The following is a 12,502-nucleotide window of genomic DNA, read 5'->3' as shown; positions in this document are numbered from 1 at the left end:
GTACATTGTTGCATGTCTAAAGGCAATCACAAAGCCAGTCTAGACCAGACTATTTACTGTCTACCTGGTTTTGGTGCTTGAACCAAATTCATTATCTACATTTATCATTTTTACCCCACATTATTACCTTAACTAGAAGCTGAAATGCTACTATCTTCCCCTGTTTGTCCACCATACTGACCTTATTGCTAGGCTGCACTAGAATATAGACTGCGTGAAGTTCACTTAGTGCTTACACCTTAATTAATCTATGTTTATTATTTTTAACTAGTAATTTAACCCAAAAACAAAACATTATTATGTTGTTATATTATCTTTTTTTTTCTTTCTCAAAATGTAAGGTCTATAAGATCTGTCATCTTGTCAACCCTCCTCCCCACCCCCACCCCCAATTGCCTGCCGTATAGCATTTGGTATGCTCAGGCAGTCTGTGAATTGCCTGATGCTCACAGATATTGATCTCTTACTTAACCCATTACTGTTCATTTTTGAGAGATGCAAGTACCTAGGCCAATTGAAGGACACACTCTCACAGAGAGACCCTTCCTGTAAGCATCATTCACCTATAACACATTCCACACATACCCGCACTACATTATCATATACTGAGGCACAAAAAAAATCATTGCCTAAGTCACAACAGACAGGTAGGTGAAAGGCCCAGCATAAAGTACACACTGCAACATAATTTAGAAACAACACGACAAAGAGTTACCAAGAAATAGCACAGCCTAGACCAATTACACCAAAGCAACCTTCAGACATAAACAGAAAGGTACTAGTAATTGTCGACTCAGTAGTTAGGCACGTGGATTCCATAGTCACATGGCCAGACAAAAGCAGGGTGTCAGTGAACTCTGTTTCAGAAGCCAAGATTGCTGATACCTCAAGGGCCCTTGGGACCATTACACCAGGTAAAAATGAGTGTACATGGTGATGGCCCATGTTAGGGTAAATTATCAGATGCACAGAACCCTGTGTGACATGGCGTGAGACAAGACAGATCTCTCCATGCATGGCACAAATACAGGAAAGACATTAATAATGAGTGAAATCCTTTCAGCGCCAAAAAATAATGCTGAGATATAATGAAAAGATGATCACCTCTAACAATTAGCTGAACACTTAAGGCGATACAGCATGTGTCAGCATAAGATGAGATGTTTGATAGATATTCTTGTTTCACGCTCAACAGTCTATGTCTTTCATTCCAAAGCTTCTTCATACTGGCAGAAGTTTTGCAGTCTACATTGTGCCCTTTTAGGCAAGTTCCAACTGCTAAACCTACCTTCCAAAACAAATGAACCTTTGCACTGTATCAAAGTGGCTATATTTAATGATAGAATAGAAGTCTGAACAACAAGCTGCCAGATTATGAGTCTGGCCTGCATTTGGCACACATTCATGTATGTTGTTGTTACAGAAACATGGTTTATGTGCCCAGAGAGCAGGTCTTCGGTATCCAGATTTTTACGTTTACCGCTTGATTTAGACCTGATGGGAACTGTGATGACATATCAGTGCTTGTTAGAGACCATGTTACCTCTAGACAAATACTTAAAGACCTTAAGCTGTGCTTATTAAGATTCAAATCATGCTAAATAAAATCAGCTATCATTTCATAGTGTGCTACAGAACCCCCTCCATGTCTCCAGAAAAATCACACAGCATTCGTAAATATTCTTGATGACCCACAGGTAGGAAAGTTATAATTGGTGACTTTAAGTAACCCGTGATTAACTGGGGGAGCTATACCACCAATGTAGGATATGCACAAAAATATCTTACATTATGTAAATAAAAACTCTCTGGACCAAACTCGTAAAAACCCAGTAGACAACAGAATATGCTTGACTTGGTTTTAACAAACTTAGTACCTGTATGTACTATATCATTCTTATAGGTTAGAACAACCCTATTATAAACAGATGGACAATCACCATTTACTTTTTTCTGATACTGGTTAGAGAAGTATGGTCCACCAAGAACCCATTGTGCCATAAATAAGTACTTTTTGTCATGTTTTTAGTGCTTCTTTTAACTCTTTTTGAAAATTTGTGAACTGTGTTATGGTCCTAGGAAAATAAGGCAGAATTTCCTCACTGACAGTACAGGTACCTACCCTTGTAGGTCATGTACAGCTTGTAGCTATATATCTGCAGAAATAATTTTTGTGCATCCTTTGTATGGCTATAGGTTTACACCTAGATTTTATACAGATTGTGCTAGCAATGATTTAGTTTATTTAGCACACTAATCAATGTACATGTTTTATGTATGGAAGACTAATTGGACCCTCAGAGAGCATGTTTTAGAACATGAGAGGTATATTACAAACAGATATGTCACTAGCACACTTTATAAGCATATAGCAGCTTCTAGGGGACATACATTTATTGACTGTTGGTTTTAGAGGTGGTGATATTGTGAACAAGATGGAGGTGTGTGAACTGAGATGGATTTCTACTCTGCGAGTACATAGAGCTCCCGGTTTAAATGGGAGTATACCTTTAAAACTTCTACTGAAAGCATGTAAATTACCACACTAATTAATTAATTGTTTTATTAGTTTTTATGTTAATTGACTTTAGGGTATAAAAAGCATTGTGGTGCATTTTGCGTTTGTCTGAAGAAGTGTAATTTATTAGCATGAAAGTGCTTACCATTTTAATAAATGCCCTATTTTAGAGGAAGTGTTTGGTTGGTATATTTTTATTTTTCATTTGTGATTCAGTTTTGTGGATGTACCAACGTTTGTTCACTGGGTGGATCTTCTTGTTTGTTTCTTGTAGCAGCCTTCCTGAATCCTGACTTAGCTTTTGTTTACTATGTGGGGTATCACATTATTGTAGATCTCGTGGAATATGAAAGAGTAAAATATTTGTTTTTCTCATGCTTCTGTATTGTCACTGATGGCAGTCATACCTTCAACCTCTTAGCACAAAGAATTCTAAACAAAGCCAAGACTCCATAATCAGGGAGAGATTTTAAATAGCTAAAACAAAAAAAAAACAGCAGCAGACTGGATAAATGGTCCACCAAGCCCAAATGTAAAGAAAATTATTGCAAAAAACGGGACTGTGTACCAAATCATGACAGCAACTGTAAACATGCGTAGCTTAGCTATTCAGCATGATGCAGTCCAAAACATTAAAACAAATTTAAGTTATATATTGGTTTTAATGTTTGGAGTGGATCGTGCTGAATAGCTATGCAAGCTTGTAGTTGCTGTCGTGGTTTGATACACAGCATAGATTTTAAATATTTCTCATATGAACGTTTGAAAAATGATAAAATAACAGTTTTAGGCATTAGCATACATTTTCTGGAGGCTATGAAAACTGAAACTCAAAGGTCTGTCCCCATTTAGTATCCTCAGTGATTTGCCAGAAAAAAACAAATTTTATGAGGAACAGACCAAAATATGGGGCACACATCTGTACATTCTGCAATTATTTCATTGTACCACATTTCAGCATGTGCTTGAGTACATGTTGCATTCTTGAACAAGTACTGCAGTATGCTGACAAACAGAATTGTTTTATATAATCTGTGCAAGTAATTCTTACATTTTGCCAGCTATGACCCCAACTGAGTTTAATGAGTGCAAAAGTGCTTGTAAATTTTGGATTTTGCAGTAACATAAAAGTTTCTTGTGGATCTCAATATGTTTTTTTTTTAATATATATTTACTACACGATACTGTGATTTGCATCTGTTTTTATATTTTTTTTTGTTGATTTGACATTTCTTAAAGCTTTGCAACCTCAGAGGTTGTTATACTAAGTAAAGGGTAATGGGGGTTGAGGACGTGCTCCCCCACTTCACTCAGTATGGCTAATTTATTATCATCATTATTTGTAGTCAGGATTCAGCAAAAATAGTACATCCGTCAAGACACACTTGATTAAATGCACCATAACTGTGTGTGTGTGTATGTATATGACTGGGTCTGGGTGCAGTTTTAGCTAGCTTCTTCTAACAATGTTTGCAGTGTTTTCTCAGGTGGAATTGTTGATTATTTGATTGTTTTTCCTGCTTGTTTTTGTGTTAGCTGAGACAGTTATCCATCTTGCTTAGTCTGAACTTTATTTTATTTCTTGGTGGTGCTGCAGAAGCGTTGTCGCCTCACAATAAGACGATGTCCGGTTCCATTCTCAGCTAGAGCGTCTTCTGCGTGGAGACATGCATGAGTGGTTGAAGGTTGTGCGTCAGGACTGGTAACTCGTCATGTAAAAATCAACTACCAATCATTAGCGGACCGGAGTTCCGCTGTGGCGACCCCTAACCGGGAAAAGCCGAAAGACACAACAAGTCTCAGTCCTGTCTCGCTAAGCCACCATAGCATTCCCTTGATTTGTTCCTACACTTACCTTTCCACTTCTAACAATGTTGTACTGCGGCACTATTTCTGAGTACCAGAGATTACTCCTGAATTTGGTTTCATTTAAAACTAATGGTAAGATGGTTATCTATTCCTCACTGGTCACCAATTTCTGAATTTTTAATTCACACCTTAGCCCCACTTATAATTTCCAAAACAAAAATAGAGTCCCTCAAAAACTGGCTTTGCCTGTACTTAATTGTGCTAAACTTCGTAGTTGGTGCAGTGAAAAAATTGTGGGATGCTGCTAAAATAAAAGTATTCAATTCTGCATCTCCTCCTTTTCTTGTCCTCTGAATACTGTACTTCTACCACTTATATATTCGGAAGATTCCTTCTGTCATTTTCTGTCATATTCTTCACCATATTGTAGAGCTGTTTCATGGATTCCTCCACAGAATATGATGCCATGTTGATAACCACTGTTTACTTTCTTTCCTGCTTGATTATTAACTCTCTTTTCATTATGCCTTCCTTTATTTATAAAGCTTTCCCTTCTCTTATTTTTTCTTCTTGGCCACTTCTGTAGATTATATTATTTCTGCTGGTATGTTGATGCTAGCATGCCATATGCACACTACCCAAGTTTCTGTCTTCCATTATTTCAGTTAATTATATTTTTATTATTTATTTAAATATGTTTCCAGGGTCGAGCCCTGGTTCAAGCTGATCTCTCTGAAGCCAGCATGGTAGTGATAAACCAATGACAAAATCACACTTAATATATCACTATTTCAAAAATGTATATCAAATGCTGCAAAACACAGAATACCATTGAACACAGTGGTGATTTGTTGTACAAAGCTGTGACAATAATAAGCAGTTAGACGTATATGTAGGTACAAGTTAATATTATTATTAGCCAGTGATAAAGATAAGGTTAAACAGGCTTAACAATTACTTTAAACTCTGATTCATTTTTTGACACAACCAGTGAATCCAGTATTCTCAACCAGGAATAGTTGGAGGTTTACAATATGTGTCATCCTGCAGAAAGCTATCAGAAAAAGATGCGCTGCCCACATAACTGTATCTTAATGTTTACAATATAGAGTAAAGAGGCTGATAGGAAGGAGAGGAGTAAGAAAAAGGAAGAATAAATATATAAAAATTCATAGATGAATGTAGCTAAATGAGGAAATTGAGGATACAGTTTGGAAGAAGTCTTTATTTAGGTAGCAGTGTTATAAGACAGGTATTTCTACTCTTTTTGGAAATGATTTTTTTCTGTCTTTTGTTTTTGCCTTTTTTTTGTTCAGAATTTTTTGTATGAATGAAAGCTTTGGCGCTAGGTAGAAATTCTAGTCATTTAAGGGCAGTTAGTATAGAAGCTATAAATCTGTGCCATGACATTTACCATGAGGAGAGCATAATGTAGGACCTGATGGGTATAATTGTCCAAGACCGTAGCTGGAGGCTTTAATGGTCAGTCTGCCAAAAAAATATATAAATGAGTCTAACTTCAGGATTATATGTGTAAGTGAACTCACTGGAACCTGTGACCTTTGTTTTGTTGGTAAATTGATGGAGGTTCTAATGATCAGTCTACCAGCAAAAGAATTTAAATAAGTCTAATTTCAAGAGAATACATCTAAGTGAAATCACTAGAAACTTGTGACCTTTGTTTTACTGGTAGCTAGTTAGTTGTTCCTTTGGCATTGGTACCCTCTTTTTATTGTTGTTAACCTGGTATACCCACAAGGTTCAAGTGTCCTTTTGTCAGCGCTGACCTGGGAGTATTGTCTTATTAAATGTCTTGGTCAGACTAGTACATGTAGAGAAAGAATCAAACCTATTACTAAATGAAAAAGCTTATTGTCCATTCATACCCTTACTCCCCTGATGTAAACTGACTTCTGTAACCATCTGCACGAAACTATGATAGTCTTATGCCTTTGTGGTCCATGTTGTCACCCCGCCCCCCAGCTTCTAAAGGTCTTGCTTTTCAACTGTTTATTTCTAAATGATTTATCCTCATATTCTTCTTTTCACTTGTTTTTTGTAGCCACACCTGAAAGCCTGAGTCAGTATGTCTTTTTCCAATGTAACGTAAGATAAAATAAGATGAAAAGGAACTTTTGGATTTGAAATACACTTGAAGCAAATATTTTACTTAAGGATCATTGCTGGAATGAGAGACGCTCTGTGTTTAGTTCTAGCAGCCTTAATGTGAAATGAGATTCACAAAACAGAAGTCAATTCATTAAGCTGTTTGAGTTACACACAATATGGAACATGACAGACAGTATACTAACAACAAGAAATTGGTGTCTGTGGTGAAGGTTGAGTGGTATTTAGCAGTTTAATTCCTGTCAGCATAATGGAATTAATAGAGAAACATTGCTCATTTATTTGAAAATTTAAGTAGTTCTTCTTCTTCTTTCGGCTTTTCCCAGTTAGGGGCCGCCACAGCGCATCACCTGTCCACTCATGATTGGCAGTGGAGTTTTATGGTGTCGAGTTGCCAGCCCGGTACCCAACCTTCCACAGAAGGCACACACACACACACACACACACACACACACACACACACACACACACACACACACACACACACACACACACACACACACACACACACACACACACACACACACCTAGGGCCAATGTAGAGTGTCCAATCCACCTACAGCATGTCTTTGGGATGAAAGACTAAAATATCTGAACTTGTACAGTGTCTCTTACAGATATCTAATAGGAGATCTTATTCAGGTATATAGGACATTTAGTGACAACTACCTCTGGGAATGTTTGGGGTTAACAAAAACTACTAGAGAATTATCAGACAACCTTTGTAGGAGATTCTGTGGGAATGAGAAGTGTAGTAACTTGTTCTCTGACAAGAGTTGCTGATGCATGGAACAGACTACCAAATTACATTAAAGCAAGTACTACTTTAGATATTGTTAAGAACAGCCTGGATACTTACTATGGAACAAGTGTTTTGGTATATTGGCAAGCTAGAAGGCATTAATGCCCATGCTTGAAATATTTGTATGTATGTATGCATTGCCATGTGAGTCAGAAGGTGCTCAGTTTTAGTTCTGTTCTGCAGGTGGGTCTCATACACATCATAGATTGCTAAAATAACCTTGTTATAATTTTACTTAGACCAGCTTCTCAATGTCTCACACAGCACTCCCGGTAGATAAAGTAATGACATAGCCACAGATTTCCTAAGATATCAAATCTTCTGAAGCAAGGCAGGCAATAGCCAATAATGTACTGCTCTAAAAACTGGAATATGCACTACCTATTATCATTTTAAATTCCTCACACATCATTGAAAACAGGATGCAAAGGTTCATTCTGTCATCAAGTTCCAAAGCACACCATTGCACCACCATTACAAAGAATAAATGGATACCAGTGACAGCAAGGGTTACCTACTTGCTGAATACTTTCATACTCAAACTTTCCAGGAAAGCTGCTGCCCTCCATTAAGATGCCCATTAAATGTTAGGGAGCTAACTTACTGTCTTTGAAAGAATGGTGCATTGCAGTGTATCTCACATTCACCAAAACTACCACAGCCTACTGGAAGACAATAACAGATAACATAAGGCTATTTAATAGCCAACCAGGAAAAAGTTTAAATACTTGTAAATATTTCAGAAATGCAGGATAAAATGACAGACAAGTCCTTCTAACTATCACCCATTTATTACCATCAAGTACTGTTACCTGATATAGCTTTTACTGATACAAATACTATTATGCCTGGCATTCTGGAATGTACATACTATAGATAGTTTGGTGTATTATTAAGATGTAATAAATGTCTAACTGTAACATAGATCTTTTTGTTGCAATACTTTGCTTAATTTTGTGGAGTTATCTGCCTTTAACACGACTGAGTGACTTATTACACTATTAAAAGTAGATTTTGTATAACTGAGACACCAGACGATTAATCAGGTTGTGCAGGTAACTGCATAATCATGACCGAAAATAGTACCTGCACCACCTAATTAATTGTTCCCTTCTTGTTGTGAAATTAGCCTGTTACACAACAAATTACTCGATGCTGTACTTACTCTTTATTTACTTATTTCTCTCTGTAAGTAAGTGTTTGTGCAGTTGTATGTAATCTGTGTCTTCGTAATTACTGATGTCTTTCTGTCTGAAGCCCAAGCTGTGACTGAAAAGGCTCCTTGCACTGGATCACTTACTCAGTAAAACCATTTTAATCAAGCAAACAAAAAATAAATAAATAAATAGCTAAGTAAAGGCTTTACTTGTAGCTTAAGTGGGTGCTGAATTGCTGGAGCAAAAGACAACTAATGCAAATATCCTTCATTTATTTTCTTATGATGTTTTGGTGTGTCATGAGTCAGAGTCTGGCTGTTGTTATACTAAGATGAGAATGTTTCTTGTATTTTGGTTTAGATCATCATTCTAATTCTGAAACTCTCTCCAGCTGCAAGCAGACATACATGCTGTGGATAACTGTGTACACCAGTCTATATCTGCCAGCTTCATTATTTTTTCTTTCTCAAAGTCATCAAATGTGTTTGCTGTCATATCATGGCATCATATACATCATGTATGTTACTTATTGTCTTTCTTGTCATTAAATATCAGATTTTTCATACATGCAGAGCTGTTGACTTATGCCTGCTGGGTAATTAGTTGTCCCCTGCTCTTACTAAAGTCTTTTTTGTCCTTCAACAGTTTTCACTGCAGTTTTGCCTTTAAGCTTAATAAACATACCTGTATATATGCATTTTACTGTGACTCCTCTAAACATGTACTTGCATATTTGTGTGTGTGTGTGTGTGTGTGTGTGTGTGTGTGTGTAGTATAAAATGTGTGTGAGCATGTGTGTGTATATGTAAGCATGTGTGTGTGTGTGTGTGTGTGTGTGTGTGTGTGTGTGTGTATATATATATATATTTATGAGTAGGTTTCCTAAATTGATGTGTAGTAACATCAGTGTGTATTACATTGATTTCAGCATGCTGAAACTCACAAACAAAAACAAAAAAAAATGAAACTAAACTGAAGGTTTAAATAGATGAAACATTCTGTTTTTATCATCGCTCAACGTGAAGGAAAAAAAAATCAAACAATGCTTAAAGAAATTTATCTGAATGGCAGTAGTGTTAGGGAAAAAAATTTTTGGTAAAGTGTAGGACTGGGGTTAGGTACGACAACAGGGTTAAGACTGTCCTACAAAGCAAAGCCTCCTTGTCCATCTTTACCCATGTGTGTACAGCCTAACCCTAACCCTGCTGCTGCCCCAAATCCCAGCCTTACACATCACCTTACTGGCTCCCTATTCCTCCTAACTCTGCGGCTGTCCCTTACTGCAAACCTACACATTATCCTACCAAAACCTCTTTCCCCAACAGTACCACTACACAAGACACCAAACACACACACGGGCGCGCACACACAAAGCACTAACTATACCCTCTTTCCTAGATGTAACTGCAACCCTAACTAGCAAACACTTGCACAAACATTCCTACACCTAAAGCTGAAACTTTTGGTGTATTTAGAGGCTTTGGCCTTAGCCCATACACTACATAGCCACATTGCACACAACAAAGGATCACTTGGTGTTCCTAGATCTATTTCCAGCACTCAATATGAATGCTTTTGACAAAGAGACACTAGTAAACTCTGTTGATTATAAGCATTTAAGATAGAGCTTACTGCACCTATATATATATATATATATATATATATATATATATATATATATACATACATATATATACACACACACACACACACACACACACACAGAGATACATACACACACACCTCCTACTCCTTGTACGAAATGGGGAAAAGGGGGTCGTTGACAATACACGCGCACACACACACACATGTAGACAGATAAGCTATATGATGTATGCAGTGTTTATTTCTTCTTACCTTTCATGTTAACATATTAATAAACTCTGTTCTATCATTTTCGCATTCCTCTGCCACTATTCTACTACTGACCAAAAAACATCACGCAGTTAATTATGCCATAATAGACAATAAGCTCTGAACTTATGACAACATTTTTGTACTTTTTTAGCTATAGTGGCATAACTTGATATTTTGTCTTTGTCATGTGCGGCTGTATTGTTGCCATTTAAAATTTTATTTGCAAAGATGTTTATATTTTATATAACTTAAGTGACTTTTACAATGTCTGTGTTTATTTCACATTCTGTTGTATATCGATATTAAGTGTATTTTGTGGAGTTTTCTCTCTGGGCCGCTACTAAGTGCCAAAGTAGCCTTTGAGAGGCCTATCCCTCTTGAAAAAGAAACTAAATTAAATAAATAAATATAAATATGGTAATATAGATAAGATACACACACTCATCTGTGCACACACAGTCATGTGTGTTTGTGTATATATAAGAAAATGTACTGTGTACCTGTGATATCTTTTTCTGTAAATATCTGAAGCCATCACGAAACATAACCAGATTTACAGTCTGAAACTAGACAACCCTGTGTTTCTGGATTCTGTAGAAGTGATCATTTTAGCCTGTTTAGTGAATGTGCCTGTAGTAATAAAACTCAGAATTGCAGCCCAGCAGTACATAAATATTCTGCATATTACATTCCAAGGCAGGCAATAATTGTTGACTTTATTCCTTATTCAGGCAATCAAGCAGTTCAGTGATTTGTTAATGACAGTACACTTCAACCAGAACTATCCTGGAACAATAGATGACTATCAGTACTACATAAAATCAAAACTACTAGAAATAAGGGCAATGTTACCTCGACTTGAGTAGCCCGAAGAGGACAGCCCGCGAGACGATTTTCTTCTAACAGTGTGCATCACCTGATCCTTCACCCTCTGTTCCTTCTCTGTTCCTCTGGCTCGCATTTTTTGATCAGAGGGTAAAGCAAGGGTAGAGCTGTTTTTGGTTATGAAATCCTCATAAGGCAACACACTCCTTAGAGGGACCGTCATGTTGAATCCTTGAGTAAAACTTGCTAGTTTACTGTGTGTGTTGTTTTTTCTCCTGATTTTGCTACTTCTCAGATAAGTTTCCTTAGTAATGTTTCAGATCATTCCAGAACTGTAATTCTGCATCAGGCTGTGAGTCTCTCTGTTTCACACGTACACACACACACAGTCAGTGTTTTCAGTGCACTCTTCAGAAGAGTTCTACAAGATCTCCAGTTGCTCAAGGTGACACAAGTGGTTTTGTTACGCAGGATTTTTCTGAGTGACAAGCTGCACCACACCTGCTGACCCCACCCATCCTACACTGTCTTACTTTCCTTGTGGAAGTGTTTTATAACTGCTGTTCAGGTAACACTGTGAATAAAGCACTGATTGCCTTTTTAGCTGAGTCAACTATGAAATCAGTTTTAGGGAGGGAATTTGTTGTTAAATTCTCCTCCCAAGTAAATCATCTTCATCTGCTGAGCTTCATTTTTTTGAAATTATTATTGTTGCACTACTGTCTGTTGGTCATCAAATAAGTGGTAGGTGTCCTTGGGCTAAGGCAGGCAGACAGACACCTAGTACTGCAGCATGATGGCTTTATATTACTCATCAGGGAGACGTCTGTGTCTAGTCATAAGGTAGGCAGAGATACCCATGGGTGGGGAGGGGGGAGTCTTTTCTTTACATACTAATGGGAGCATAAAATCAAATGCTGCAAAGGGAAAAGCTACCAAGTAAAATAATGTGCCATGGCTGTTCTTTTTAGAGTGAATTTGTTTTATTTTTTTCCCTGAGTTATTAGATGCTGCTATTTTCTAACAAGAGTTATTTTTGATCTTACACATGCATGCTTTTATTAAAGTTTGGTATCTGGAAATGGCAGATTAAAATATGATGCCTTATTTGTAGAAGTGACTCAGGGCAAAGTCAAATGAAAAGTAAATAAGAGATTACTGAACATTGTAAACAACAAGAGAATAACAGAAAGAGTTACGCTTAGCAGTAAACCACTGATGAGTCCAGAAAGAGCAAAAATGGCAAAAACAGTTCATGCTTGTTAGAAGCGTGCTATGTAATGAGTTCATTGTCACTAACAAATGTAACAGCAGTGAGGAAGTGAGCTGAGCAGATGAAATAAGTCAGATGTGGAGAGCACATTCAGTTGGCATCATGAAAAGTAGCTAGGACTCCATGCCTTCAGT

At 37.1% G+C, this 12,502-nt stretch overlaps 1 protein-coding gene across 1 annotated transcript in view; it reads right to left on the bottom strand.

The window, feature by feature from the left end:
• Positions 1–11,587, bottom strand: part of PKP1 (plakophilin 1) — an 833,005-nt gene extending 821,418 nt beyond the window's left edge. The window contains exon 1 of the mRNA XM_044076546.1: positions 11,123–11,587. Within this exon, the coding sequence (XP_043932481.1) occupies positions 11,123–11,318 (196 nt within the window). The 5' untranslated portion in view covers positions 11,319–11,587. The remainder of the gene's footprint in view (positions 1–11,122) is intronic.
• Between the last annotated feature and the right edge of the window lie 915 nt (positions 11,588–12,502).

Source organism: Protopterus annectens, chromosome 7.part0 (genome assembly GCF_019279795.1).
Source record: "Protopterus annectens isolate FY-2018-M chromosome 7.part0, PAN1.0, whole genome shotgun sequence".
In the NCBI taxonomy this organism is placed as follows: domain Eukaryota; kingdom Metazoa; phylum Chordata; order Ceratodontiformes; family Protopteridae; genus Protopterus; species Protopterus annectens.
The sequence above is the reverse complement of the archived record's forward strand: the minus strand, read 5'-3'. Positions and strand labels throughout refer to the sequence as shown.